We start from the raw sequence: 27,943 nt of genomic DNA on the forward strand, positions 1-27,943 counted from the left end.
CTACATTCTCCCATCTCCCTCCCTAGAAACAAACATTAATATTCTTGCAAGATAATGCTTGCAACAGTGTGCATGTCCATACACATATATGTTTATGCATGTGTATGTGTATTCATTATTACACAAATAGAAGTATACCACACCCCCATCTGACCCTGACTTTTTAAAAGAAGTAGCTCATATATAAAATTTAAAGGTCAGCCTCCAAGAACCCAGAGTGGGTAGGAAAAGGTAGAGAGTTAGGTGGAGGGACCAACAGGGAATATCCGGGACACCAAGGATGGCAACAAGATGGGCAGTGCCAGCCCACTGGCCTCTTCTCACACATGAGACAAGTGAAATGCCTCCTCATCACAGGCAGGATTTAAAACCACAGGCAGACGCTGACAACAGAAAAGCTGACTTCAGAGAAGGCGCAGATCACCACCAACATGGCTCCCTAGAGATTCTGAAAGACCACGTGCTGCCACCCCATCCCTCTCCCCAACTCCATCACCCCCGAATACCAGGAGATGCCAATTTGGTGAACTACACATAGCCTATGAGCCATTTTTTTTTTTTGATACAGAGTCTCACTCTATCGCCCAGGCTGGAGTGCAATGGCGCAATCTCGGCTCACTGCAACCTCCACCTCCCAGGTTCAAGCGATTCTCCTGCCTCAGCCTCCTGAGTAGCTGGGATTACAGGCGTGCGCTACCATGCCAGCTAATTTTTGTATTTTTAGTAGAGACGGGGTTTCACCATGTTGGTCAGGCTGGTCTCGAACTCCTGACCTTTTTCACCCGCCTTGGCCTCTCAAATTGCTGGGATTACAGGCGTGAGCCACCGCGCCCGGCCCCTATGAGCCATTTTCTAAAGGATGATGACAGAGGCTTTGGTGAAACAACATGAAATTTACCTGAATTTTACCTCCTCTTCAGAGAACCAGAGAATTTAGGAGTAGCTTGTAAAGATTCTAGTGGCAAAGATGTCAGTAAAATGCATCACTGATCACTGAGCACACTCTTTTCATTTTAGTTCTTAGCTGTTATTCCCTTCCTTCTCCCACAAATGTTATTCCCTATAAGTCTGGCTCCAAATTTCCATTCCATATGATACCTTCCCTTTCAGTTCAAAAAGCTCAGGGGAGAGAAATAATAAATAATAAATAAATAAATATTAATAATAGCTACCATTTATTCTCATTAACTCTCACAACCACTATATAATATTTCTAGCCTTTTTTTTTTTACAGGTAATAAAATTGAAGCTTTGCATATTTAAGAAATGTGTCAGCTGGGCGCGGTGGCTCACACCTGTAATCCCAGCACTTTGGGAGGCCAAGGCGGGTGGATCACCTGAGGTGGGGAGTTCGAGACCAGCCTGACCAACATGGAGAAACCCCATCTCTACTAAAAATACAAAAAAATCAGCTGGGCATGGTGGCCCATGCCTGTAATCCCAGCTATTTGGGAGGCTGAGGCAGGAGAATCGCTTGAACCTGGGAGGTGGAGGTTGCGGTGAGCTGAGATCGAGCCATTGCATTCCAGCCTGGGCAACAAGGGCAAAATTCTGTCTCAAAAAAAATAAAATAAATAAATAAATAAATAAATAAATGAAACGTGTCCAAGATTGCACAGTTAATAAATAGCAGACCTGAATCTCACACTGAGGGCTCTCTGGCTTCCACCTATCTCAGAAGACCAAGAAGCAGAATAAGGGGCCTACATGGCCACTGCCCTCTCCCCACTAGCCCACACCTGAGGCTTCATCTTCCAACACCAGCTTTGTGGTTGGAGAATCCCTCACCCTTTATGAAGACTGGCTGGGTGTACCAACAGTTGTTGCTGACAGTGCTGGATGAAGCACAGATGTTCCATGTCACAATGGTAAAGGAGGATGGGGAGTTAAAATTACAGAAAGAACATTGGCTTGGGCATAAAACTGGCTGCAGGAACATATTTTTCAGGTGCAGCCTGGGGCTACTTATTGAACCTCTCTAAGCTTTAGTCTGCTCATCTGAAAAGAGAGACAGTAATGGCACCTGTCTCATATAATGTTGCCATAATTATTAGGTAGGATAAGGGGTACAAAGCTCTTGGCTCATCTCCTGGCAGATATTAGTTTGCTTTTCTTTTCTTTTTCAAGATGGGGCATGTTTCAGGCCCATCTTGGGCCTTGGAGGAATCTCAGCATCTGCTATGAAGAAGGCAAAGCTAGAGGGACCTCCCAAGGAGAAATGGCAGGAACATTTCAGGATATAAAGCAGCGACAAGGACCCTTCTAAATGCACATTCTCCATGTCACAATATCATTACCTGCCTTTTTCCCATCCCACCTCTGACAAGTGCTAGGATTCCCTGAAAAATCAAATCTGTCTTGTATTCAGCCGCCACCTGCCCTCCATCCCAGATTCAAAATTGGAGAACTGGCATTCTCAGCAAATAAGGCTTCTTCCTTTCATTGCATTCCAATAATTCTCCAATGCCTCCGCACCAGCAGGCACTTTTCTGGGGGCTGCATCCCTCCTGGGAGCCTCTGCCCTGTTGCCCTGTAATGCTCTCCCCAGCCTCCCAGGCTGCATGTCTCTGTGTGACACTTGTGACATCCTATGAAAGGGATCATCTGTCTATCTAAACTGTTTGCTCCCTTGAGAGCAGACATGGTATCTCATTCATCTTTGTAGCCCCAGTGTCTGGCACATGATTGTTGGTAACTTTTCTTTTTAAGCAAGCTGTGAGAAACTCAAAGATGAATTAGACCTTCTATCCTCAAGGACCTGACAGTATACGTATCTGAGACTGCATCCTCCCCACCCCCTGTGCAGCAGAAGGTGCAGGCACCACTCGTGACATGGGGCCATGTTTTATGCTCCTTACTGAGTTCTGATACTTGCTAACTGCTTTAACTTCCCCCTTCTCATCCACAGGGGACCCCACTGTCTGCTCCATCTCCAACCCTGATTTTGTCATCTACTCTTCAGTGGTGTCCTTCTACCTGCCCTTTGGAGTGACCGTCCTTGTCTATGCCAGAATCTATGTGGTGTTGAAACAAAGGAGACGGAGAAGGATCCTCACTCGACAGAACAGTCAGTGCAACAGTGTCAGGCCTGGCTTCCCCCAACAAGTAAGTACCCTGGAGGGGGTAGAGGGAAGACAACACCCAATCTCCTGACTTCCCAGCCTGTGTCCAGCAGCACACGATTTTGCCGTTTAGCTACATTGGAGACACAAATCTGACACCCACTTTGGAATCTACTAATATTGGCTGTGCTTTGAAGGTAGGAAATCCAATCTCAAGAAAACATTGATAGTTGTCTCTAGAGCCTACCTTACCTGGCAAAGTGATTGGATGGCTCCTGGGCTTGTTCTGCTTCCCTTCAAAGTCTTTCATTTTCCCCAAATGGGCAACAGCTCAGATGTCCCACAGGTTTTGAAGTTTAAGTGCAACAGTTGTACCTTGCACTGCTGGTGGGTTCCCAGAACCGACTTTTTGTCTAAACCACTCATCTCAAGAATCATTGGGGTCCATCAAAACCTTTTTTCCTTACTGGATCTGTCCCTGTGTCAAGGAACTGACAAGCTGGTGGGATAGGGTGCTGATAAAGCATTTTATTGGATCTTTCTAGGCTCTGAAAAGAAATGTCATTGCCTCTGCAATGATCTTCTAATTGCTAGGGCTTTAATTTCTCCTTACCCCATTGCCTGGCACTTAGTAGTTTTCCCACGATGTACTTGAAGCATGAATGGATATATACTGATCACTTGAAATCTACTAGGGAAGGGACAGTGGTAACATTAAACAGCATCTGCCTTCATGGAGCTTAGAATCTAGACAAGAAAATAAAGCACCCCTCCACTCAAAGTTAACGAAGAGCCCAGAGCTGAATAGAATGTTTGCCAAATGTGAGGTGAAGACAATTAAGCCCTCAATTATGAAGTGCTCTGGAGGTTATAGAAGAGAAAACCCAATATGCTCAGTGATATGGTTTGGCTGTGTCCCCACCCAAATCTCATCTTGCATTGTAGCTCCCACAATTCCCACATGTCATGGGAGGGACCCAGTGGGAGGTAATTGAATGATGGGGGTGGGTTTGTCCCCTGCTGTTCTTGTGATAGTGAATAAGTCTCACGAGATCTGATGGTTTTATGAGGGGGAGTTTCCCTGCACAAATTTTCTCTTGTCTGCTGCCATATAAGACGTGCCTTTCACCTTCCACCATGATTGTGAGGCCTCCCCAGCCATATGGAACTGTGAATCCATTAAACTTCTTTTTCTTTATAAATTACCCAGTCTCAGGTATGTCTTTATTAGCAGCATGAAAACAGACTAATACACTCAGGAAAGGGCTCCATAGACAGAGTAACAATTGAGTTTGATCTTGAAGGCAGATCCAGTTTGGGTGTCTAGATTAATCTTTGATGACCTAGATAATCTTTTTTTTTTTTTTGACACAGAGTCTCGCTCTGTCACCCAGACTGGAGTATAGTGACATGATCTCAGCTCACTGCAGCCTGTGCCTCCTGGGTTTAAGCGATTCTCATGCCTCCGCCTCCTGAGTAGCTGGGATTACAGGTGCCCACCAACACATCTGGCTAATTTTTGTATTTTCAGTAGAGACAGGGTTTTTCCATGTTGGCTAGGCTGGTCTGTAATGCCTGGCCTCAAATGATCTGCCCACCTCAACCTCCCCAAGTGCTGGGATTACAGGCGTAAGTGCCCGGCCTGATGACCTAGATTATCTTTGATGATCTTTTAAGGTCTTTGATGATGTCAAAAGTATGAATGAAGGCCAGGCTCTTAAGTTGAAGTCCCAAGGCTTGAGTGAAACAAGATTATTAATCCCCATGAAAGAGGAGATCAAGACCCAAGGCTGAGGATATGAAAGTATTGCATTCGAAATATTATTATGTCACATGGCTACCTATGACATGGCTAGACCCACAACTGACTGTTCCTCCTTCAACTCCCCCGCCCAGTCTTCTTGTCTGCAGCTGCACTCCATTCAGCAGTTTTCAGTAAGGGCCCAATTTCCATCAGATACCACAGGAAAAATGGTAAGTGGGCCATGTCTTTGATCATAGAGAAAGAATAAGAGACCTTTTCCCACAATACTGGCTTATCTTGATTCTACTCTTACCCCAGAATGAAACCTTGCCCTGATTCCCACACATATATCTATAAGACAAGATCTGAAATTCTTCCTAATTTAAGCTTCAGAATAGAATTCATCAGATGATATTGAGAAAGCACATGACTATTGGGCTTGACCTTAGCGACTGGAGCCAATGACTCTTGCACACTGTGTGACAATGCCATCCAAGGCCACCTGCATTAGAGGAAACAGATGTCAAGGGAACACACATGGGCAGAGCAAAAACCAGGCAGAGAAAGGAAAATTTCAAGTGCCATATTTACCACTGAATGTGGGAAAAACCAAGACAACTTCATGGTCACCATTAGCCTTGTTCTTCCAATTCAAGCCAGGCCTGCCTCGCCCAGCTAGCAGAGTGCAGAATGGAGTCTGGAGGTGTTAGATATGAGAACAGTATTCCTCTCTGAATTCCACATTAGAAATAAAACTTCAAAAATTTGTAATAATTAAGGTCTGAACTTTGTTCAATCTTGGTATAGTTAATGACTTTTTACACAGGCCTGGTGTGGTAATTGGAGATAATCATTTTAAGCGATAATAGCTATGCAGCTCAAAGTTGCCTATGGCTGATCCAAGGTGTAAGGAGGCTTCAAGGCCAAAAGGAGGAAAAATATTGAATACAAAAGAGAGACCGGACAGCCAAGAGACTGGCATTTCCAAGAGTGTGGAGAATTAGGTTCAGTCCTGCCATCTGGGAGTGGAGGGCTCTGCCAGCCAGACCCCGAGGAATCCAGTGTTTCCTCATGTCAGTCATGGAAGTAGTGATCAGGTTTTGCAGACAGAGCTGAAAAATACACTCACCAATATATAATCTCAGAAGAATCATTTTCCTACTATACGACTGAATTTCCATATCTGTAAAATGGAAACAGGGTATACTAGATCAGGGTTTTTTTGTTTTTGTTTTTGTTTTTGAGACAGAGTCTCACTCTGTTCCCCAGGCTGGAGTGCAGTGGTGTGATCACAGCTCACTGCAGCCTTGAACTCTTGGGCTCAAGTAATCCTCTCATCTCATCCACTACACCCAGCTAAATATGAGATTTCTTAGGCAATCCCAAGAATTTGTTTCCCATCCCCTAGTTTTAGAAATAATGCGTTAGAAGTCAAATACTGTCACTTTAAGAAGATTAGTAGGTGCCAGTTTAATTATAAACATAATCTTGGGGCCGCATGTGGTGGCTCACGCCTGTAATCCCAGCACTTTGGGAGGCCAAGTGGGGCGTGGATCATGAGGTCAGGAGTTCGAGACCAACCTGACCAACATGGTGAAACCCCATCTCTACTTTAAAAAATACAAAAATTAGCCGGGCATGGTGGCATGCACCTATAATCCCAGCTACTCAGGAGGCTGAGGCACAAGAATCACTCGAATCCGGGAAGTGGAGGTTGCAGTGAGCCGAGATTGCACCACTACACTCCAGCCTGGGCGACAGAGGGAAACTCCATCTCAAAAACAAACAAACAAACGAAAAAAACAACAACAAAACAAACAAACAAAAAAAACACCATAATCTCTGTTGTAAATAGGCATTCAGATAAAATGAAATATGCTTATTTTAATTATTAGAAAATGCCATCAAAATGAAAACCAAAAAATGTTAAATATGTATTCTCTTAACTTGAAGTCATGTTAAGTGAAATAAGCTAGACATAGAAAGACAAATATCACATGTTCTCAATTACATGTGGGAGCTAAAAAAGTGGTTATCGTGAAATAGAGAGTAGATTCATGGTTACCAGAGGCTAGGAAGGAGATGGGGGAAGGGGCAAGGAAGAGAGGTGGATTCATGGGTACAAACATACAATTAAATAGAAGGAACAAGTTCTAGTGTCTAATAGCACAGTAGGGTGACTACGCTTAACAGCAGTTTTTGTATATTTCAGAATACCTAGAAGAAAAGATTTGAAATGCTCCCAACACAAAGAAATGATAATTGTTTGAAGTGATGACTAGCCTGATTTGATCATTACACATTGTATGCATGTATCAAAATATTGCATTTGCCCCACAAATATGTAAAATTATTATATATGAATTTTTAAAATCTTCAAGAAAAAAATGTATATTATTCTAAAATTCCTAAGAATACCTCTGTGGAGCACCATTTAAAAAAAAAACTCTAGGCCAGGCGCGGTGGCTCATGCTTGTAATCCCAGCACTTTGGGAGGCTGAGGTGGGTGGATCACTTGGGGTCAGGAGTTCGAGACCAGCCTGGCCAAAATAGTGAAACCCCATCACTACTAAAAATACAAAAATTAGCCAGGTGTGGTGGTGGGTGCCCGTAATCCCAGCTACTCAGGAGGCTGAGGCAGGAAAATCGCTTGAACCTGGGAGGCAGAGGTTGCAATGAGCCGAGATCATGCCACTTCACTCCAGCCTGGTGACAGAGTGAGACTTTGTCTCAAAGAATAAATAAATAAATAAATATTTTAAAAACTTAAATTGGCTGGGCATGTTAACTGACACCTGTAATCCCAACACTTTTGGAGGCCAAGACAGGAGGATCACTTGAGCCCAGGAATTCGAGACCAGCCTGGCCAACATAGCAAGACCTCATTTCTACTAAAAATAATAAATAAATAAATAAATAACACTAAATCGTCTTGAAGACACCTTGCATTCATTCATTCATTCAGAGTATGTACAATGTGCCAGTTCTGTGTATCTAGAAGACTGCTTCCTGGAACTAAGGAAACCAAAGTGAGGGATTTTGGTTGCTGACACTGATTAACTTACGTAGAAAACAAATTTACTGGAAAGCTGTCAGGTGGCTCACAGGCTCAATGAGAAAGCTGAAGAACAGCTCAGAAAGATGCTATTCATGCCTAAGAAATAATCTGGTTAGAAAACCTAACACACTGGACATTGAATGCCACCACTACTAGAGGAGTTCTGAAGTCTCCTTGCTTCACAAGTTCCAGTTCAAAGTCTCAGGTGTGAATCTGCAATTGACTGGGCTTGGTGCATGTGCCTGAGCTCTAGCTGCATGAGAACGGAGGTATGAAGTGAATATCTGGCTTTTATGGCATCAGTAATGGGAGTTGAGGAGTTGAGTTCTGCCTCCTGTTCAAGACGGACACAATGGTCTGATTCTTCAAGCATGAAAAGAAGTTCAAGTTGGGCACACACACATCTCCCCCTCCATACCAGAAAAGTTAACATATTTCAGTTTTCCATTCTCAGAGGCTACTCATCCCAAACCCATTTTTCCCTATTTCTTTTCTGTTTTACAAACGAAGCTCAGAGATGTTAAATTAACTTGCCTAAAGGTACATCTACTAAGTAAGAAAGCTGAGAAGAAAATCCTGGGTTTTCTTTTTTTTTTTAATTTCTATTATGGAAGTTTTCAAAAATAAAAAAGTAGACAAATATAACAACCCCCCAGTAGCCATCAGGCAGCCTCAGTCATGATCAATTAGTGGTCAATCTTATTTCATCTACAATCCCACCTACGTTCACACATCCCCACTGGATTGCTGTGAAGCAAATCCTAAACACCATACTATTTCAACCCAAAATATTTCTGCAAGATCCTCTAAAGAATACAGACTGTTGGCCAGGCACGGTGGCTCACGCCTGTAATCCCAGCACTTCGGGAGGCCAAGGTGGGCAGATCACATGAGGTCAGGAGTTTGCGACCAGCCTGACCAACGTGGAGAAACCCATCTCTACTAAAACTACAAAATTAGCCAGGCGTGGTGGCACATGCCTGTAATCCCAGCTACTTGGGAGGCTGAGGCAGGAGAATCTCTTGAACCCGGGAGGCAGAAGTTGCAATGAACCGAGATCACACCACTGCACTCCAGCCTAGGCAACAAGAGTGAAAGTCTGTCTCAAAAAAAAAAAAAGAATACAGACTGTTTTATAAGACACATAACCACAATACCACATCACACTAAAAAATTAATAATAGTTTTCTAATATCATTAAATGTCCAATTGATGTTCAAATTTCCCCAATTGTCTTGTAAATTATTTTACAGTTGGTTTGTTTGAATCAAAATTCAAATAAGGCACATATTTTGCAACTGGTAAGTATTATCATTGTTGTTAAAATTTATTTGTTGAAGAAACTGAGTCATTTGTCTTGTGGAGTTTCCCACACTCCACATTTCGGGGCTTATGTCATAGTGGTGTCACTTAATGTGTTTCTCTGTATCACCAGGTCATTCTAACTCAAAAAGGCCAGACTACAATTCTATGCTACCCTGCTCAAGGGGTCGTTGTGATTATCAAATGTTCTATATGTGGTGGGTGCTGCTTTTTTTTTTTTTACTTTAAGTTCTGGGGTACGTGTGCTGAACATGCAGGTTAGTTACATAGGTATACATGTGCCATTGTGGTTTGCTGAATCTACCAACCTATCATCTAGGTTTTAAGCTCTGCATGGATTAGGTATTTGTCCTAATGCTCTTCTCCCCTTGCCCCCCATCCCTTGACAGGCCCTGGTGTGTGATGTTCCCCTCCCTTTGTCCATGTGTTCTCACCATTCAGCTCCCACTTATGAGTGAGAATATGTGGTGTTTGGTTTTCTCTTCCTGTGTTAGTTTGCTGAGGATGATGGTTTCCAGCTCCATCCATGTGCCTACAAAGGACATGAACTCATTCTTTTTCATGGCTGCATAGTATTCTATAGTGTATATGTGCCACATTTTCTTTATACAGTCTATCATTGATGGACATTTCGGTTGGTTCCAAGTCTTTGCTATTGTAAATATTGCTGCAATAAACATACATGTGCATGTGTCTTTACAGTACAATGATTTATAATCTTTCGGATACATACCCAGTAATGGGATTGCTGGGTCAAATGGTATTACTGGTTCTAGATCCGTGAGGAATCGCCACACTGTCTTCCACAATGGTGGAACTAATTTACACTCCCACCAACAGTGTAAAAGTGTGCCTATTCTCCTCATCCTCACCAACATCTGTTGTTTTCCAGACTTTTTAATGATCGCCATTCTAACTGGCCTGAGATGGTATCTCATTGTCGTTTTGATTGATTTCTCTAATGACCAGTGATGACAAGCTTTTTTCATATGTTTGTTGGCTGCATAAATGTCTTCTTTTGAAAAGTGTCTATTCATATCCTTTGCCCACTTTTTAATGGGGTTGTTTATTTTCTTTTAAATTTTTTTTTTTTTTTTTTTTTTGAGACGGAGTCTCGCTCTGTCACCCAGGCTGGAGTGCAGTGGCGCGATCTCGGCTCACTGCAAGCTCCGCCTCCCGGGTTCACGCCATTCTCCTGCCTCAGCCTCTCCAAGTAGCTGGGACTACAGGCGCCCGCCACCTCGCCCGGCTAATTTTTTGTATTTTTAGTAGAGACGGGGTTTCACCATGGTCTCGATCTCCTGACCTCGTGATCCGCCCGCCTCGGCCTCCCAAAGTGCTGGGATTACAAGCGTGAGCCACCGCGCCCGGCTAAATTTGTTTAAGTTTCTTGTAGATTCTGGATATTAGACCTTTGTCAGATGGAGAGGTTGCAAAAATTTTCTCCCATTCTGTAGGCTGCCTGTTCACTCTGATGATACAGTGGGTGCTTTTTAGTTGTAAAGTCTAAAGCAAATTTCATTTCCCTTAACTTCTCATGGTCCCACCACTCCCTCAGATGTTCCCTTTGTAGGTTTCCCACAACTGTGTTACCCTCTTCCCTCTTTGAATTCTCTGGCCCTTTCAGGAACGTTCAGAAGATAAACAATATCCCCAGAAATGTCAAGATTCCCTCTTGTCACACCTGCAGACCCTCTCTCCTGACCGGGCACATCTGGAGCTGAAGCGTTACTACAGCATCTGCCAAGACACTGCCTTGGGTGGACCAGGCTTCCAAGAAAGAGGAGGAGAGTTGAAAAGAGAGGAGAAGACTTGGAATTCCCTGAGTCCCACCATAGCGCCCAAGCTCAGCTTAGAAGTTCGAAAACTCAGCAATGGCAGATTATCGACATCTTTGAAGCTGGGGCCCCTGCAACCTCGGGGAGTGCCACTTCGGGAGAAGAAGGCAACCCAGATGGTGGCCATTGTGCTTGGTAAGTTTGGGTTGGCTTGAGCTGGGTTGGGTTGGGTTAGGTTGTGTTAAGTGGAGCTGGTAGAAGATGCTAAGGTAGCCACATTTGAGAGAAATCGGAAATTCAATGGCAGTAATACTTATCAAATGTTCACAATATAATTGAAAAGTGTTTGTGTATAAATGCTAACTCTGGTGGAAATTCAAAAGACCTAGGCTGAAATTTATGAAGCTGAACAAGCCACTTAACTGAGCTGTATTTTGCTGTCCATTATATGGAGCTATAACACATAAATCAAACAATAAGTAAGATAATGATTCAATAAAACTGTCTGGTACATATTGGATATTTAATAAATGCTTGGTTATTTAAAAATATTAAGTGATAAAAATAAGAATGCAAAACACTATTGTGATATGGTATGATAAAATCTAGATTACTTTAGGCCAGGCACGATGGCTCACGCCTATAATTCCAGCACTTTGGGAGGCCGAGGCAGGTGGATCACAAGGTCAGTAGATCAAGACCATCCTGGCTAACACGGTGAAACCCCGTTTCTACTAACAATACAAAAAATTAGCCGGGCATGGTGGTGGGTGCCTGTAGTCCCAGCTACTCGGGAGGCTGAGGCAGGAGAATGGCCTGAACCTGGGAGGTGGAGCTTGCAGTAAGCCGAGATCGTGCCACTGCACTCCAGCCTGGGTGTCAGAGCAAGACTCCGTCTCAAAAAAAAAAAAAAAAATCTAGATTATTTTAAATACAGAGTAAAAAAGACTGGAAAGAAATTCACCAAGATATCAGAAGTGATTGTCTTTGAGTGATGGGTGCTTATTCCTTTTTTCCTACTTCTCTGTATTTACCAAGCTTTCCATAATGCATACAATCAAGATTTTTTGTTTTTTTAAGACATGGTCTGACTCTGTTGCCTAGGCTGGAGTGCAGTGGCACAATCATAGCTCACTACAGTCTTGAACTCCTGGGCTCAAGCAATCCTCCTGCCCAAGCCTCCCAAGTAGCTAGAACTATAGGCATATGCCCCCATGACCAGCTCATTTTTTAATTTTTATTTGTTTTTTTGTAGTGACAGGGTCTCATTACATTGCCCAGGCTGGTCTCAAACTCACGGCATCAAGCAATCCTCCCATCTCAGCCTCCCAAAGCACTGGCATTATAGACATGAGCCATCACACCCTGCCAGAATCAGGGGTAGTTTTTATAATCAGAAAATATGAAATGTGTTTATTTATTTATTTATTTTGAGACAGAGTCTTACTCTGTCACCCAGGCTGGAGTGCAATGGCACGATCTTGGCTCACTACAACCTCTGCCTCCCGGGTTCAAGCGATTCTCCTGCCTCAGCCTCCCAAGTAGCTGGGATTACAGGCATGCGCTACCACGCCCGGCTAATTTTTGTATTTTTGGTAAAGACAGGGTTTCACCATGTTGGTCAGGCTGGTCTTGAACTCCTGACCTCAGGTGATCCACCCACCTTGGCCTCCCAAAGTGCTGGGATTACAGGTGTGAGCCACTGTGCCCAGCCTGAACTTTATTTAAATAAAGAAATTAAAAATGAATAAATCACAGGTACACTATAGAGTTAGTGAAGGCAGTTCATCCTGTTCAGTGTCACTGACAAACCCCAACTCTCTCCTGTATCAGGGAGTTTACTAGAACTCCCAGATATAATCTCCTCAACAGCAGGAACTATGTCAGTCACATCTTTAAGGTCTTCATACCTATCAGTGCCCAGGATCATGTTTTGCATAGGTAGGCATTAAATAAACGTCTGAATTGAATTAAAAAAGAAAAAGAAAAGATTAGTAAAGCACTACCTAGAGACCAAACTAGAAAACTGATTTAGTAACAAAGGCCAAAGTGAACGAAAGACATTAGCATGCAGTTTTCTCACCTAAACAAATTTGGCTAATCACACCTATTTCATAGGGTTGGGTTTTTTTTGTTTTGTTTTGTTTTGTTTTTTTGAGATGGAGTCTTACTCTGTCACCCAGGCCGGAGTGCAATGGCGCAATCTTGGCTCACCGCAACCTCTGCCTCCCGGGCTCAAGCAATTCTCCTGCCTCAGCCTCCTGAGTAGCTGGGATTACAGGCACGCACCACCATGCCCGGCTAATTTTTGTATTTTTAGTAGACACAGGGTTTCACCGTGTTGCCGAGACTGGTCTTGTACTCCTGACCTCAGGTGATCCACCTGCCTCGGCCTCCCAAAGTGCTGAGATTACAAGCATGAGCCACCACACCTGGCCTAGGGTTGTTATAAAAAAAAGTAAGTGGGTATGCAAAACTTCCAGCTTAGTGGCTGGCATAAAGTAGACAACCGTGAGTCATTCTCATGTTATAACAAAAGGAGTAAGCAAATCCCTTACCCAGTTTCTCTCTTCTTTGGCAACTTAGGGGCCTTCATTGTCTGCTGGCTGCCCTTCTTCTTGACCCATGTTCTCAATACCCACTGCCAAACATGCCACGTGTCCCCAGAGCTTTACAGTGCCACAACATGGCTGGGCTACGTGAATAGCGCCCTCAACCCCGTGATCTATACCACCTTCAATATCGAGTTCCGGAAAGCATTCCTCAAGATCCTGTCTTGCTGAGGGAGCAGAAGAGGGAACACTCTTTGTACCCATTTCTAGATGCCAGGCTGTTGGCCCACTCAGAAAGACTGTGCAGCGTCCTCCGGCAAGCAGTAGCAAGAAGATTCCTGGAGCCAGGATGTCCCTGCTTGTCAGGCATAACCAAATGTGTCCTCCAAAACAGAATATTCTACCTCCCCAGCTAAAATCTGACTTCATTCTGACAATCTTCAAATGACTGGGGAGCTCCTGAGTGATAAGCAATAATTCAGAAAGAAGCTGGTAAAACATGACTCACACAAAATTGTCATCGGAGGCATGATTCATTACACTGAAGGAAAAATGAACAGATCTCATCATTCTCAACTTGCAGGGGTCCTTGAAATCAGCCAGTAAACCACCTTCTAGAACAGCCAGTCTGTCTTCCTTCAAACCTCTAATTAACTGTCAGGCTAACCTTGTACTTTCATGGGCCCATTCCTCTTGGTCATTTCTTTCCTTCACTGTATCTGGAAATATGAATGGCAAGGCCAGTGCTTCTACCTCTCTGTAGAATCTGATGGGCTAATTTGGTGAGGTGAATTTCTCACACCAAGAGAAACACTGTCCCACATTGGGATGGGGGCTTCATTTCAAACTTTGCTACCCTTGTATTTTAGCTTTAGCTAAGAAGGCGTTTTGATTCCATTCCTTTACTCTCTAGAGGAAATCTCAGAGCCTCAACTTCCAGAATCATTCAACATGGGGATATTTTCTGAAGATGGAATGACACATCCCATTGTAGTTTCACTGTTGAAACTTATGGTTCAGAACATGCCTTAGATATGCTTTTCATTACACTACCAAATTTTCCTACCCAGGCCATCTCCATTTCTGCTTAACAGGGACCCAGTATAGTGGACCACATCATGACATTTTGGGCAACAGTGGACCACACATACAACGGTGGTCTCATAAGATAATAATGGAGCTGAAGAATTTCTATCACTTAATGATGTCATAGCTGTTGCAACGTCATAGCTCAACGCATTATTTACATGTTTGTGGTGATGCTGGTGTAAACAAAATGATGCTGGCAGTCGTGTAAAAGTATAAAATTGTGTATAGTACATAATAATATTGATAATAAATGACTATGTTACTGGTTTATGTATTTACTATACTAAACTTTTCACCATTATTTTAGAGTATACTTCTACTTTTTTTTTAAAAAAGTTAATCATAAAACAGCCTCAGGCAGGTCCTTCAGGAGGTATTTCAGAAGAATGCACTGTTATAGGAGATGACAGCTCCCTGTGTGTTGTCGCCCTTGAAGACCTTCTAATGGGACAAGGTGTGGAGGTGGGAGACAGTGATACTGATGATCCTGACCCTGCTTAGGCCTAGGCTAATGTGTGTGATTATGTCTTAATTTTTAACAAAGCAGTTTGAAAAGCAAAAAAAAATTTAAAAATACTTAAAATATTTAGAGTAAGTATATAAAGAAAGAAAATATTCTTGTCCAGCTATCCAGTGTGTTTGTGTTTTAAGCTAAGTGTTATTACAAAAGAGTAAAAAAGTCAAAAAAAATTTAAGTTTATAAGGTAAAAAAGGGACAGTAAGCCAAGATTAATTTATTATTGAAGAAAGAAAAACTTTTTAAATAAATTTAGTGTAGCCCGGGTGTACAATGTTGATAAAGTCTATAGTAGTGTACAGTAATATCCCAGGCCTTCACATCCACTCACCACTCACTCACTGACTCACCCAATCTTAATAGCTGAACTCAGCTTCCAGTCTGCAAGCTCCATTTATGGTAAGAGTCCTATATAGGTTCACCGTTTTTTGTCTTTTATATCATATTTTTACTGTATCTTTTCTACATGAGTTATACAAATACTTCCCATTGTGTTATAATTGCCCACAATATTCAGTACAGTTGCATGCTCTCTGGATTTACAGCCTAGAAGCAATAGACTACACCATATAGCCTGAATTGTGTAGTAGGCCATATGATCTGGGTTTATGTAAGTACACTATATGATGTTTGCACAACAATGAGATCACCTAATGATGCATTTCTCAGAACATATCCCTGTAGTTAAACAATGTGTGACTGTACTCTCAGACCCTGAGACTCACTAAGTAGTATCTACAAAGTGCCAGCCACTTCCCCAGGTTCTAGATATACAACAATGAATAACACGGCTCCTGCCCTCAAGGAGCTCACTTCCTGCTTTTATATTTGCCCATTTACTTGTCTAAGGGTGGTAGGAACTCACCTGGACTGCCGGAGGACCTCAGGACTGAGGGCACCAGGCGGGGAGGCTGTCCAAAGCCATCACATGGATAGTCTTTGTAAAGTCCTGGTGCAGATCCTAAACATCACCCCTCCAACAACTGAGATTAAAGGTATAGCAGAAATAATTTGTAAATATTATTCAAAACTGCATTTAGAAGGAACTCGAATATTCTCACTATTTAACTTTTACCTACAGAAGCTATTTTTATTGATTGCAGAATCAAGATACAATTTATAGATAATTTATGAAATATCCTGAACTTCAGTAAATTTATTTTTAAGAGCTGTTAGTGTGTAGCCATGACAGATACCTGCGGCAATGCTGTTAAAACTTTATTTATTTATTTATTTATTTATTTTGAGATGGATGTCACTCTGTCACCCAGGCTGGAGTGTAGTGGCACAATCTCGGCTCACTGCAACCTCCGCCTCTCGGGTTCTAGCGACTCTCCCGCCTTAGCCTCCCGAGTAGCTGGGATTAGAGGTGCGTGCCACCAAACCTGGCTAATTTTTTATATTTTTGGTAGAGACAGGGTTTCACCATGTTGGCCAGACTGGTCTTGAATTCCTGACCTCAAGTGATCCTCTTACCTCGGCCTCCCAAAGTGCTGGGATTACAGGCGTGAGCCACCGTGCCCAGCCTGCTGTTAAAACTTTAAAGTGCACTAGGACTTTACAAGGAATCCAAGGCCTTCCTTGCCCCATCTTTATTCCTCTTGCCCTTAAATATATAATAAGGAAATACATACACTCCCAGTGAGCTGTTACCTGTTATTCGTGAATGCTTTTAATGCCATCATTTTTTTTTTTCGAGACAGAGTTTCACTCTTATTGCTCAGGCTGCAGTGCAATGGCACGATCTCAGCTCACTGCAACTTCTGCCTCCTAGGTTCAAGCGATTCTCCTGCCTCAGCTTCCCGAGTAGCTGGGATTACAGGCACCCACTATCATGTCCAACTAATTTTTGTATTTTCAGTGGAGACGGGGTTTCATCATGTTGGCCAGGCTGGTCTCGAACTCCTGACCTCAGGTGATCCACCAGCCTTGGCCTCTCAAAGTGCTGGGATTACAGGCATGAGCCACCAAGCCCAGCCAATGCCAGCATTTTTAAAATGCCTATAATAATGTTTATATTGTAACTTGGTGGGAAAATTCTGTCTGCCCATTAGTTCTTGTACCTTGTGCCACCCAGCTCATCCAGGTTTATGGTGTAAGCTAAGCTGAGCCTTGAGACGATTAAAATCTGCAAAAGTAAAAATAGATAATTTCCAGGTTTTTCCATGCAAAATAAACAGAAAATGGATGAGATGGTAGAGTAAAAAATCATAGAATTCCACGTCAAAACCAGAGTTCTAAAGGCATAAACATAAACAATGGGCTGGGCATAGTGGTTTATGCCTATAATCTGAGCACTTTGGGAGCCCAAGGCAGGAGGATTGCTTGAGCCTAGGAGTTTGAGACCAGCATGGGCAAGATGGCAAGATGCCATCCATACAAAAAAATAAAAAGTTAGCTGGTCGTGGCGGCATGCACCTGTGGTCCCAGCTACTTGGGAGGCTGAGGCAAGGGTATTGTTTGAACCCAGTAGATCAAGGCTATGGTGATCCATGATCACTCCAGCCTGGGCAATAGAGTGAGACCAGTCTCAAAAAAAAAAAAACAACAACAACAACAAAAAAACATAAACAACATCAGGATTAGTATATTTGTGAGGGAGAATAATAACAAACCTCCTGTGTCCTTTTTTCACATCAAATATTCAACCCTTATGATAGCCTTCAGGAAGATGAACTCCATTTTATAGATGAGGAAACTGAAGCAGAGGGAGGTTAAGAAATTTGCCCCAGGTCACACACAGTCAGTAAGTGGCAGAGCATGGATTAAAATGTATCTCTGTTTGATTTCCAAGTCCAGGCAATTTGCCACTACAGCACATTGCCTCCCACCAGAGAGGTAAAGGGGAAGGGAGAAAGAGGGGGGGAGAAAAAGATGGAACAAAGATCCCTGGGGCAGCCTCATCCTACCCCATCCACTTGCACCCCAAACTTTCCTAAGAACCCAACCCAAGACATTAATTTACTTTCCTGCCACGTCCAGTTTCTAAAATGGTAGCATGGGAAACTCATCTATTTTTATAGAATCGTGGAACAGTTTTTAAAGTGTATTTGGGTCTGCCCTCTTCTTCATTTACAGAAAAGGGAACTGAGGCCCAGAAGTGTTGTCCCCTAGCTGGTTAATGACAGCCTGGCAGTCAAATGTGCTGAATCCTAGTTCTGTACTCTTTCTATTTTGCTGCATTCCTAAGGGCCCTATAAAAACGGTAAACTTCATGCAGATACAAAGTGAAAGTTATATTGTCACCTCCACCATTAAACTGCGAGCCACCCCTTTTCTAGATAGTGTCTATTATCCCTAATTCTAGACAACATCTTTTTCCCAGCATTTTCTTCTGATCCAGGAAGAGCTTCCTACAGGAATCCCAAACAAATCTCCAAGCTAGCACTTCAGCCTCTTCATCCTGAGACTCCTCATTCTACCTCCTCTGCCTCTACAGTCCCCATATGAACCCACACACTTACTCTCAGAGCTCACTACCTTCAGAGCCAGCATGGCCAAAAATCCCAGGAGAGAGGTTGGCCTGAATGAAGCAGAGCGGAATTCTTGGGGCAGATCTATTCTGGATCCCAAAGAAGTCTCACAGTTGCTCACACTATTTGGGTAAAATGCAAATAGCATGGAAATCTACATAGATTACAACCAACATTGAACTCAAGACCTTACGTAAGTATTTTCTTCTTCCAGGACACAATCCTCTAATACTCCATCCCTTACTCATTTACTAAATCAATCACTTATTCAATAAATATTGATTGATCACCTTCTATGTGTCAGGCATTGTGCTTAGCACTGGGAAACATCATCAAAAAAGACATGGCTGGCTTGGCGCAGTGGCTCACGCCTGTAATCCCAGCACTTTGGGAGGCCAAGGAGGGTGGATCACCTGAGGCCAGGTGTTCGAGACCAGCCTAGCCAACATGGTGAAGCCTCGTCTCTACTAAAATTACAAAAATTAGCCGAGCGTGGTGGCAAGCACCTGTAATCCCAGCTACTCGGGAGGCTGACAGAGGAGAATCACTTGAGCCCAGGAGGCGGAGGTCGCAGTGAGCCAAGTTCGCACCATTGTACTCCAGCCTGGGCAACAACAGTGAAACTCCATCTTGAAAAAAAAAAGAAGACATGGTTCCTGCCCCCAGAAGCTTCTAGCCCACAGTAGAATTTAGGTGTACAGTGATGAACTCCTTGTTGTCTATAAAAAAGAGAATTCATGGTGTTTGGAAACCCACTAATTCTTGAAATTCATGTACTTGGAAGCCCCATATTCAGCCTTGAAAAGGCTTCTTGGACAAGTATTGTCAGGGTTGAGATGTAACAAAAAGTAGGAAAGGCGTTCTAGACAGAGCAGACCTCTGAAGAGCTAAAGATAAGTAGAAGCAAGGACCATGAAAGGAATTTCAAATAATTCCATCTTGCTGTAGAGAAGAGACCCTAGGGAAAGGACAGGGAAGGAAAGGGTGTGATCTTGGCGGATCTTTTCCTGCTCTGCTCAAGTGGCAGCTAAGCCTATGGGGACCCTACTCACAAATGACCTCTAGGTCTTGCCTCCTCTACCATCCATGCGGACAATACACACCAAAAAAACATCCATCACTGATTTATTTAACTACATCTCTCTGAGTTACATTGGATTTCCACAAATGTAGAATTTAATTTGAATTCCTCCCTTTTTCTCTAAAAGAAGAGGAATGACTAGCTAAATGGATGTGGAGCCAGAAATGGTTAAAATTAAGTCAGTTCAGAGACTTTGGGTCAGAAGCCAAGGGAGGTCAGGCAAAGAGATTTGTTTTCCTGAATGCTTGGGTCAGGACTAAACAAAGAGGCAGGAAGGGCAAGTGATTCATGCAGAACTGGCTGTTTCCTGGAGGTCCTGGCTCCCAGGCCTGTGCTCCGATCATTGGTATCTGCTGACACTAGAAAACTGAAAAAGCTTAATTTGAATAAATACACAGAGAGCAGAGAGGGGATGACAAGCAATTAACTCGATTTCTCTTTTCTACCTAATTGTCTCCTCATTACCTTAGGAAGGAGTGAGTTTCCATGACTACCTCATGACACAGAGACTCAGTGCAGGTGATGCCAGTGTCAGCTTAGCTGTCTGCAGCACACATTGGCAGAGGCAGAACCAGAGAGTTCGTGCCAAGCAAAAGACCTGGGACCTCTTGTTCCACCCACCCTCACCTCGATTAATCACCCCATCTCCATTATTGTGCATTGACTCCCTGCTTTGTGTATAGTCTGCAGGGCACTGAGAGGAGTGAGTGGTGGCTATAGGCCTCCGAGGATACATGTGTCCCAGAGAGAGAGCTGGGCTGAATCCAGGGTGGTTCTGACCACCCTGTGGGAAAGAAAATGAACAGAAATGAGTCAAAGACTGGCATTCTAGTGCTAGCACAGACAAGTTACTTTGGACAAGTGGTTTAACCTCCATGAGCTTCAGTTTAGTAAAATGGTGACCTGAAGGCCCGATCCTTTTTTTTTTTTTTTTTTTTTTTTTTTGTATTTTTAGTAGAGATGGGGTTTCACCTTGTTGGTCAGACTGGTCTTGAGCTCCTGTTCTCAGGTGATCCACCCGCCTCATCCTCCCAAAGTGCTGGGATTACAGGTGTGAGCCACTGCACCCGGCCACGGCCCAATCTTCCTTACTAGAACATTTGAAGATTAGATAAAAATCACATATTAAAAGCTGTCTTAGTCTATTCTTGCTGCTGTAACAAAATACTACAGACTTGGAAATTTATAAATAATGGAAGTTTATTTTCTCACAGTTCTGGAGGCTGGGAAATCTAAGATCAAGGTGCTGGCAGGTTCAGTGTCTGGTGAGGGCCTGGTCTCTGCTTTTAAGATGCCACCTTGTTACTGAGTCCTCCTAAGGGGGTAAACTCTGTGTCCTCATGTGGTAAAAGGGCAGAGGGCAAAAGGCACAGGTAGATCCCTATAGCCCTTTTATAAGAAGCTAATCCCACCCATGAAGGCAAAGCCCTCATGGCCTAATCACTTCCTGAAGGTCCCGCCTCTTAATACTGTTGCATTGGAGATTAAGTTTCAACATGAATTTTGGAGGTGACACAAACATTCAAACCATAGCAGAAGTGTTTTGTCAACTGTAAAGCCCTAACAAATGTAACAGATTATTATTGTCATTGGTACTCTTATTATTATTTTCACCCTAAGCAACTACTCTTATCATATCTATCTAGTTCACAGCCCACCCAGAGCCTATTTACTTGGCATAGTGTTTTCAACCTCTCACATAAAATCTGATTTTTCTCTTGTCTTTTATTCCCTATACGTGCCCAGGATACTTGGCTGACTTTGTAGTCTGATTGTTAGAAAAATGGATAGTACCTAACAGGGCACCTTCTCCTGCTTACACAGTCCAGTGCACAAGTATGTTATGCTCTAATACCCAGGCTGATGGTGGCAGATACTTGCTTGCTAAAGGCTAACCTGGGTACTCTGTTCCTTTTCTGGCCAGAAAATGAGGAGCAGAACACATCTATTCTTCAAGACTTCCTGTCTTTGTCCCTTGTGAAATCTGAGCCTGATACCCCTTCCTCTTACTCCATCTCTTCCTGCCTGGGTGCAATGCCTTGGATATGGTGTATTCGTTTCCTAGGGTTGCCATAACAAAGTGCCACAAACTGGGTGGCTTAAAACAACAGAAACTTATTCTCTCACCGTTCTGGAGGCTAATCACAAGGGTCTACCCTAATCCAATATGACCTTACCTTAACTTGATTACATCTGCAAAGTCCCTATTTCAACACAGGATCAAAGACCGGGCATTAGGACCTCTGCAACTTTTTGGCAGATAGAATTCAACCCATAAAATATAGTGAGGGTGGTATGACAGGCAAGAGAACTTGGAATTTGGATGACTAGGGGAAATGTGCAAAGGCTGTTTCATTCAGAATACAAGATGTCAGCTTCCAGCATTGGCAGGTAGTCTCTTTTATGGCCTGGGTCAAGTCTGTAAACTTACTAAAGCTCAACTTTCTTATCAGTAAATATGGCAAGTCTGGATTCCTAAGGCTATGATAAGACAGGCTAAAGATAATTCTAGAAGGACATGAATTATCTTCTGAGCCCTAAAAACCTGTAAATATGTTTACTAATAAAAAGTAAACCTGTACAAAGACAATCTGTTGCTTCTCTGGGTCTTAAAAAAGGAATTTAATAGCAAACTCATTGGAGGTGGGGAAAGTGAAAAAGGAAAATCATGTATTTATCCTATTTCATGCAGCACCAGTCCAGACTGACTAATGGTGATGGGGGTATTTTTTCTCTTTAAGAAAAACTGATATAATTGAGTCTTGTATTATGCTTGGACAGATTCCATAAGACTCCATATGAAAGACTTTCAAGAAGCCTGTAATTTATCACAACCTACAATCATTGGATTTGAGAGTTGGAAGAGACTTGAGCCCGGTCTGCTAGTAATTGCAGAAATTCTCTCTAGAACATCTCTGATCCATGATCATCTAGCTGTATTAAGAAGCTGGCTCACTTCTTCCTAAGACACATGACAGGTCATCCTTTAGGAAATTCCTCTCTTCATTAAACCAAAATCTGCTGCCTTATAAAATCCACCTTTTGGTTCCTATTCTCTCCTCTAGCACAGAAATCTCTATTCTTTCCTCCCCATTGCAGTATTTGTGGGATTAAAACAGTTCTCCAAAGCTTCCATTGCTTTACCTCTACTTCACGTAATATTTTCTTACACTATCCATCTTGGTTGCTTTTCTTTGGATGTAGCCATGTTATTAGTTTGTCTTAAAATACTAGACCCCAGGCCAGGCGCGGTGGCTTATGCCTGTAATCCCAGCACTTTGGGAAGCTGAGGTGGGTAGATCATGAGTTCAGGAGATCGAGACCATCCTGGCTAACATGGTGAAGCCCCGTCTCTACTAAAAATACAAAAAATTAGCTGGGCATGGTGGTGGGTGCCTGTAGTCCCAGCTACTTGGGAGGCTGAGGCAGGAGAATGGCATGAACCTGGGAGGCGGAGCTGGCAGTGAGCCGAGATAGCGCCACTGCACTCCAGCCAGGGTGACAGAGCAAGACTCCGTCTCAAAAAATAATAATAATAATAATAATAATAGACCCCAAATAGGACACAATCCTCTAAATATTGTGTAACCAGTTCAGAGTGCCATGAACTCATTATTTCCCATGATTAGAATATTCAATTTTTAATGACCCAACTCAAATTGCATTGACTTTTTGGGGCTCATCGAAACTCTGAGAAGGAAGGAGATTTGCATGCAGAATGGATAAGTTTAATGAGGTATGCCTTAGGGATCAACACCTATAGGAGAGTGAAGGAAGTAGATTCCAGTACAGGAAAGAGTTGTCCTATAATGCAGTCACACAGAGAACTCAGACAATCCCACAGGGAGCTCTGTAGAGGGTGGGGTATTTATGGCCCCAGACAGTTATTAAATGGGGGCTGCCTCTGGCAGAAGGCGTGCTTAGACAAAGAAGCTCTCTTCAATTGAAAGCGTTTGGCTGTCAACACTCCCAACAACTGGGGGAACAAATTCCTCAGTAAGATCTTGGTAGCACATCACAGCATCCACTGTAGTCTACACTATATGCCACTTGGCTCTAGTTTCTTCAAATAATAAATGCTAGAAACAGCTTTATCAGGAATCTAGCTGGTATCTCTTCCTGGGGAAGGTTAGTGGGACAAACTGTAGGCTCTGTCACAGCAGCTGGTAATTCTCATCATCACCCTTTCCTACGATCTATTCCAGATTCTCCTCACTATTGACTTGCACTCTACTGGTCTAGGTGGTTGTATTAGTCAGGGTTTTCCAGAGAAACAGAACCAATAGGATATGTGTAGATATAGATACATGAGAGGGGATTTACAGTGGAAATCGATTCACACAATTATGGAGGCTAAGACGTCCCACAATACATCATTTGTAAACTGTAAATCCAGAGAATCTGGTAGCTTACCTCAGTCCAAGTTCAAAGGCCTGAGAACCACGAGAGCTGATGGTATAACTCTGGGCCTAAGGCCCAAGGCCTGAGAACCTAGGAAACCACGTTTGCAATCCCATAGTTTGAAGGTCAGAGAACCTGGAGTTCTGATGTCCAAGGACAGGAGAATATGCGTGTCCCAGCTCCAGAAAAGAAAGCAAGCAAATTCACCTTTCTTCTGCCTTTTTGTTCTATCTGGATCCCCAGTTGATTGGCTGGTTCCTGTCCACACTGGGTAAAAAGGAATCTTTCTTACTACTGATTCAAATGCCAATCTCTTCCAAAAATTCCTTCACAGACATACCAGAAATAATACTTTACCAGCTATCTAGGTATCCCTTAATTCAGTCTAGCTGATAACTAAAATTAGCCATCACAGTGGTGGAGTGACTCTGAGAGACATGGTGACTTTCTCAAGTTATGGTTGCTGCATTTTATCCATTTACCATCAAAATTAGGCAAAGAGATGTAAAGAGACACCTCAGTGAATCACCCAAGTACGAAATGCATTCTTCCATGTTCCCACGGTACAACATTCCTACCTTCTCCTGAAGATCAAGATTTAATTATCATTTCCATGATGCTCCATCACTTGGTTGTTTGTCTCCTGGCATGAGGAGCTCCAAATGACTAGGTGGAAACCATAACATAGAGCTTAATGGGATTTTTATGCCCTAGAGGACATATGGGAACAAGGACCTTTACCTCAAAAGGTTAAACATAGCATTACTATATGACCCAGCAATTCCATTTCTAGTTATATACCACAAATAATTAAAAACAAGTATTCAAATGAGTACTTGTACACAAATATTCATAGAAGCACTATTCACAATAGCCAAAAGGTAGAAAGAATTCAAATATTCATCAATGAATAAACAAATTGTGGTATATTCATATAATGGGATATCATTTGGTCATCAAAAGGAATAAAGTTGATACATGCTACAATGTGAATGAACCTTGAAGACACTCACTGTGCTAATGAAAGAAGTCAGACACAAAGGTCACATGTTGTATGACTTCATTTATATGAAATATTCAGAGTAACAGGTAAATCCATAGAGACAGAAAGAAGACTGTGGTGTCCGAGGATGGGAGAAAAAGGAAAGAGGAGTAACTGTTTGATGGGTACACACTTTTCTTTTGTGGTGATGAAAATATTTTGGAACTAGATAGAGGTAGTTGTTGTACGATATTGTGAACGTAATAAATGCCACTTAATTGTTCACTTTAAAATAGTTAATTTTATCTATGTGAATTTTACCTCAATAGAAAAAATGTTTAAATTATGAAAAGAAATTTAAAATTAAAAAAGAACAGGGACCTCTAACATTCTATGTTCTGAGATTTGAAAACTCAATATGTTAAGATGGCAACTTTCTACAAATTGATATATAGACAACACAGTCCCTTTCAAAATTCCACCAGCCTCTTTTATCATGAACTGACAAGCAGATTGTAAAATTTACATAGAAGTACAAAAGACCTAGAATAGCCAAAAGACACTGTTTAAAAAGAAAAGTACCTAGAATAGGTAAATCTGTAGAGACAGAAAAGAGATCGGTGGTTTTCCATGAGTGGGAAGAAAGGAGTTGGAGAATGTTTAATCCTTGATTTCAAAACTAACTATAAAGCGCAGATATCAACAGTATGGTATTTGCAGTAAGAAGACATATAGACCAATGGAACAGAATTGACAGTCCAGAAACAACTCTTTATATTTATGGTAAATTGATTTTCAACAAAGACAATTCTGGGAAAAGAAGAGCCTTCCAAAATTCATATGTTGAATCCATAACCCCCAATGTGACTGTATTTGGAGTTAAGGCCTATAAGGAAGTAATTAAGGTTAAATGAGGTCATCATAAGAGTGGAGTCCTTACTTGATAGGATTAGTGTCTTTATAAGAAAAGACACAAGAAAGCTTATTTCCCAGATCCGTGTATTCTATTGATCAGGTCAGCACATACAATGATCATTGATTTAGAGTGTATACTGTTGTCTGGAAGCTGGTATCTCATCATCAGAAAGTATGATCTCCAAGCTGATGCCTCAGTTGTGCATTTAAAAAGCTGTTCTGACACTTCTCAAAAGAAGACATTTATGCAGCCAACAGACACATTAAAAACTGCTCATCATCACTGGCCATCAGAGAAATGCAAATCAAAACCATAATGAGATACCATCTCACACCAGTTAGAATGGCCATCATTAAAAAGTCAGGAAACAACAGGTGCTGGAGAGGATGTGGAGAAATAGGAACACTTTTACACTGTTGGTGGGACTGTAAACTAATTCAACCATTGTGGAAGACAGTGTGGTGATTCCTCAAGGATCTAGAACTAGAAATATCATTTGACCCAGCCATCCCATTACTGGGTATATACCCAAAGGATTATAAAACATGCTGCTATAAAGACACATGCACACGTATGTTTATTGTGGCAATATTCACAATAGCAAAGACTTGGAACCAACCCAAATGTCCATCAATGATAGACTGGATTAAGAAAATGTGGCACATATACACCATGGAATACTATGCAGCCATAAAAAAGGATGAGTTCATGTCCTTTGTAGGGACATGGATGAAGCTGCAAACCATCATTCTCAGCAAACTATCCCAAGGACAAAAAACCAAACACTGCATGTTCTCACTCAAAGGTGGTAATTGAACAATGAGAACATTTGGACACAGGAAGGGGAACATCACACACCGGGGCCTGTCGTGAGGTGGGGGTAGGGGGGGAGGGATAGCATTAGGAGATATACCTAATGTAAATGAGGAGTTAATGTGTGCAGCACACCAGCATGGCACATGTATACATATATAACAAACCTGCACGTTGTGCACATGTACCCTAGAATTTAAAGTATCATAAAAAAAAAAATAAATAAATAAATAATGAAAAAATAAAAAAAAAGCTGTTCTACATTCCATTAAGCTGGAAACTTCAGAAAGGTGTGGTGTGTAATAGGAGCTGTGGATCACATTGTCATGTCCACACAGCCATACTTCCATTAACATAAGCAGTTACTTTAGTCCAGTGCAATGTTTGGCAGGATCCTGTTTCAGAGGATCAAATGCTACATAGGCACTGTCTAGCTGAAGTTGTATGAGTAGGAAAGATAAGTGTCAATTCGTATCAAAATCACAGGGTGGAATCACATGGTGGAAAGAACCCATTGTAATAAATTTGCCATTAAGAAGCTGGTTGGTCTTGAGGGCTGGAGCTGTACTGGGGACTCAGTGATGGTATCTGTTGCTGTCAGGCTGATCTTCAGCAGTGGCAGTAATCAGATCAACCTTAGCAAGTGAGAGCCTGTGTTGTTGGGCCTACAAATAGCTTCCATCGCCACCACTGTTTCTCAGTCATGGTCGTTGTGCTTATCCATTTACCATCAAAATTAGGCAAGGGAGTATTCTTTTCTGTCGCTATCATGTAAGAGAAGAGCTATCTTCTCCTGATTAAGAAAGTCAATTAGGCCAGTCACTGTAGTTCACACCTGTAATCCCAGCACTTTGGGAGGTCAAGGCCGGCAGATCACCTGAGGTCAGGAGTTAGATACCAGCCTGGCCAACATGGTGAAACCCCATCTCTACTAAAAATACAAAAGTTATCAGGGCTTGGTGGCAGGCGCCTGTAATCCCAGTTACTTGGGAGGCTGACAGAGGAGAATCACTTGAACCTGGGAGACGGAGGTTGCAGTGAGCCGAGATGGCACCATTGCACTCCAGCCTGGGTGACAAGAGTGAAACTCCTTCTAAAAAAAAAAAGAAGAAAGAAAGAAAGAAAGAAAGAAAGAAAGAAAGAAAGAAAGAAAG

General features: G+C 42.4%; 1 protein-coding gene across 3 annotated transcripts in view; it reads left to right on the forward strand.

Moving 5' to 3' along the window:
* The window catches only part of DRD3 (dopamine receptor D3), a 71,112-nt gene extending 56,232 nt beyond the window's left edge, over positions 1 to 14,880 (forward strand). For 2 of the 3 annotated variants that reach the window (XM_032149121.1, XM_032149123.1), the window contains exons 6-8: positions 2,909 to 3,105; positions 10,878 to 11,160; positions 13,552 to 13,812. In XM_032149121.1, the coding sequence (XP_032005012.1) occupies positions 2,909 to 3,105; positions 10,878 to 11,160; positions 13,552 to 13,748 (677 nt within the window). In that variant the 3' untranslated portion in view covers positions 13,749 to 13,812. Of the gene's footprint in view, positions 1 to 2,908; positions 3,106 to 10,877; positions 11,161 to 13,551 lie in introns of all 3 variants that reach the window. The other variant, XM_032149124.2, reaches the window with a different exon arrangement.
* Positions 14,881 to 27,943: the final 13,063 nt, after the last annotated feature.

The sequence above is a fragment of the Hylobates moloch genome, unplaced genomic scaffold (assembly GCF_009828535.3).
Source record: "Hylobates moloch isolate HMO894 unplaced genomic scaffold, HMol_V3 SCAFFOLD_4, whole genome shotgun sequence".
NCBI classification, from domain to species: domain Eukaryota; kingdom Metazoa; phylum Chordata; class Mammalia; order Primates; family Hylobatidae; genus Hylobates; species Hylobates moloch.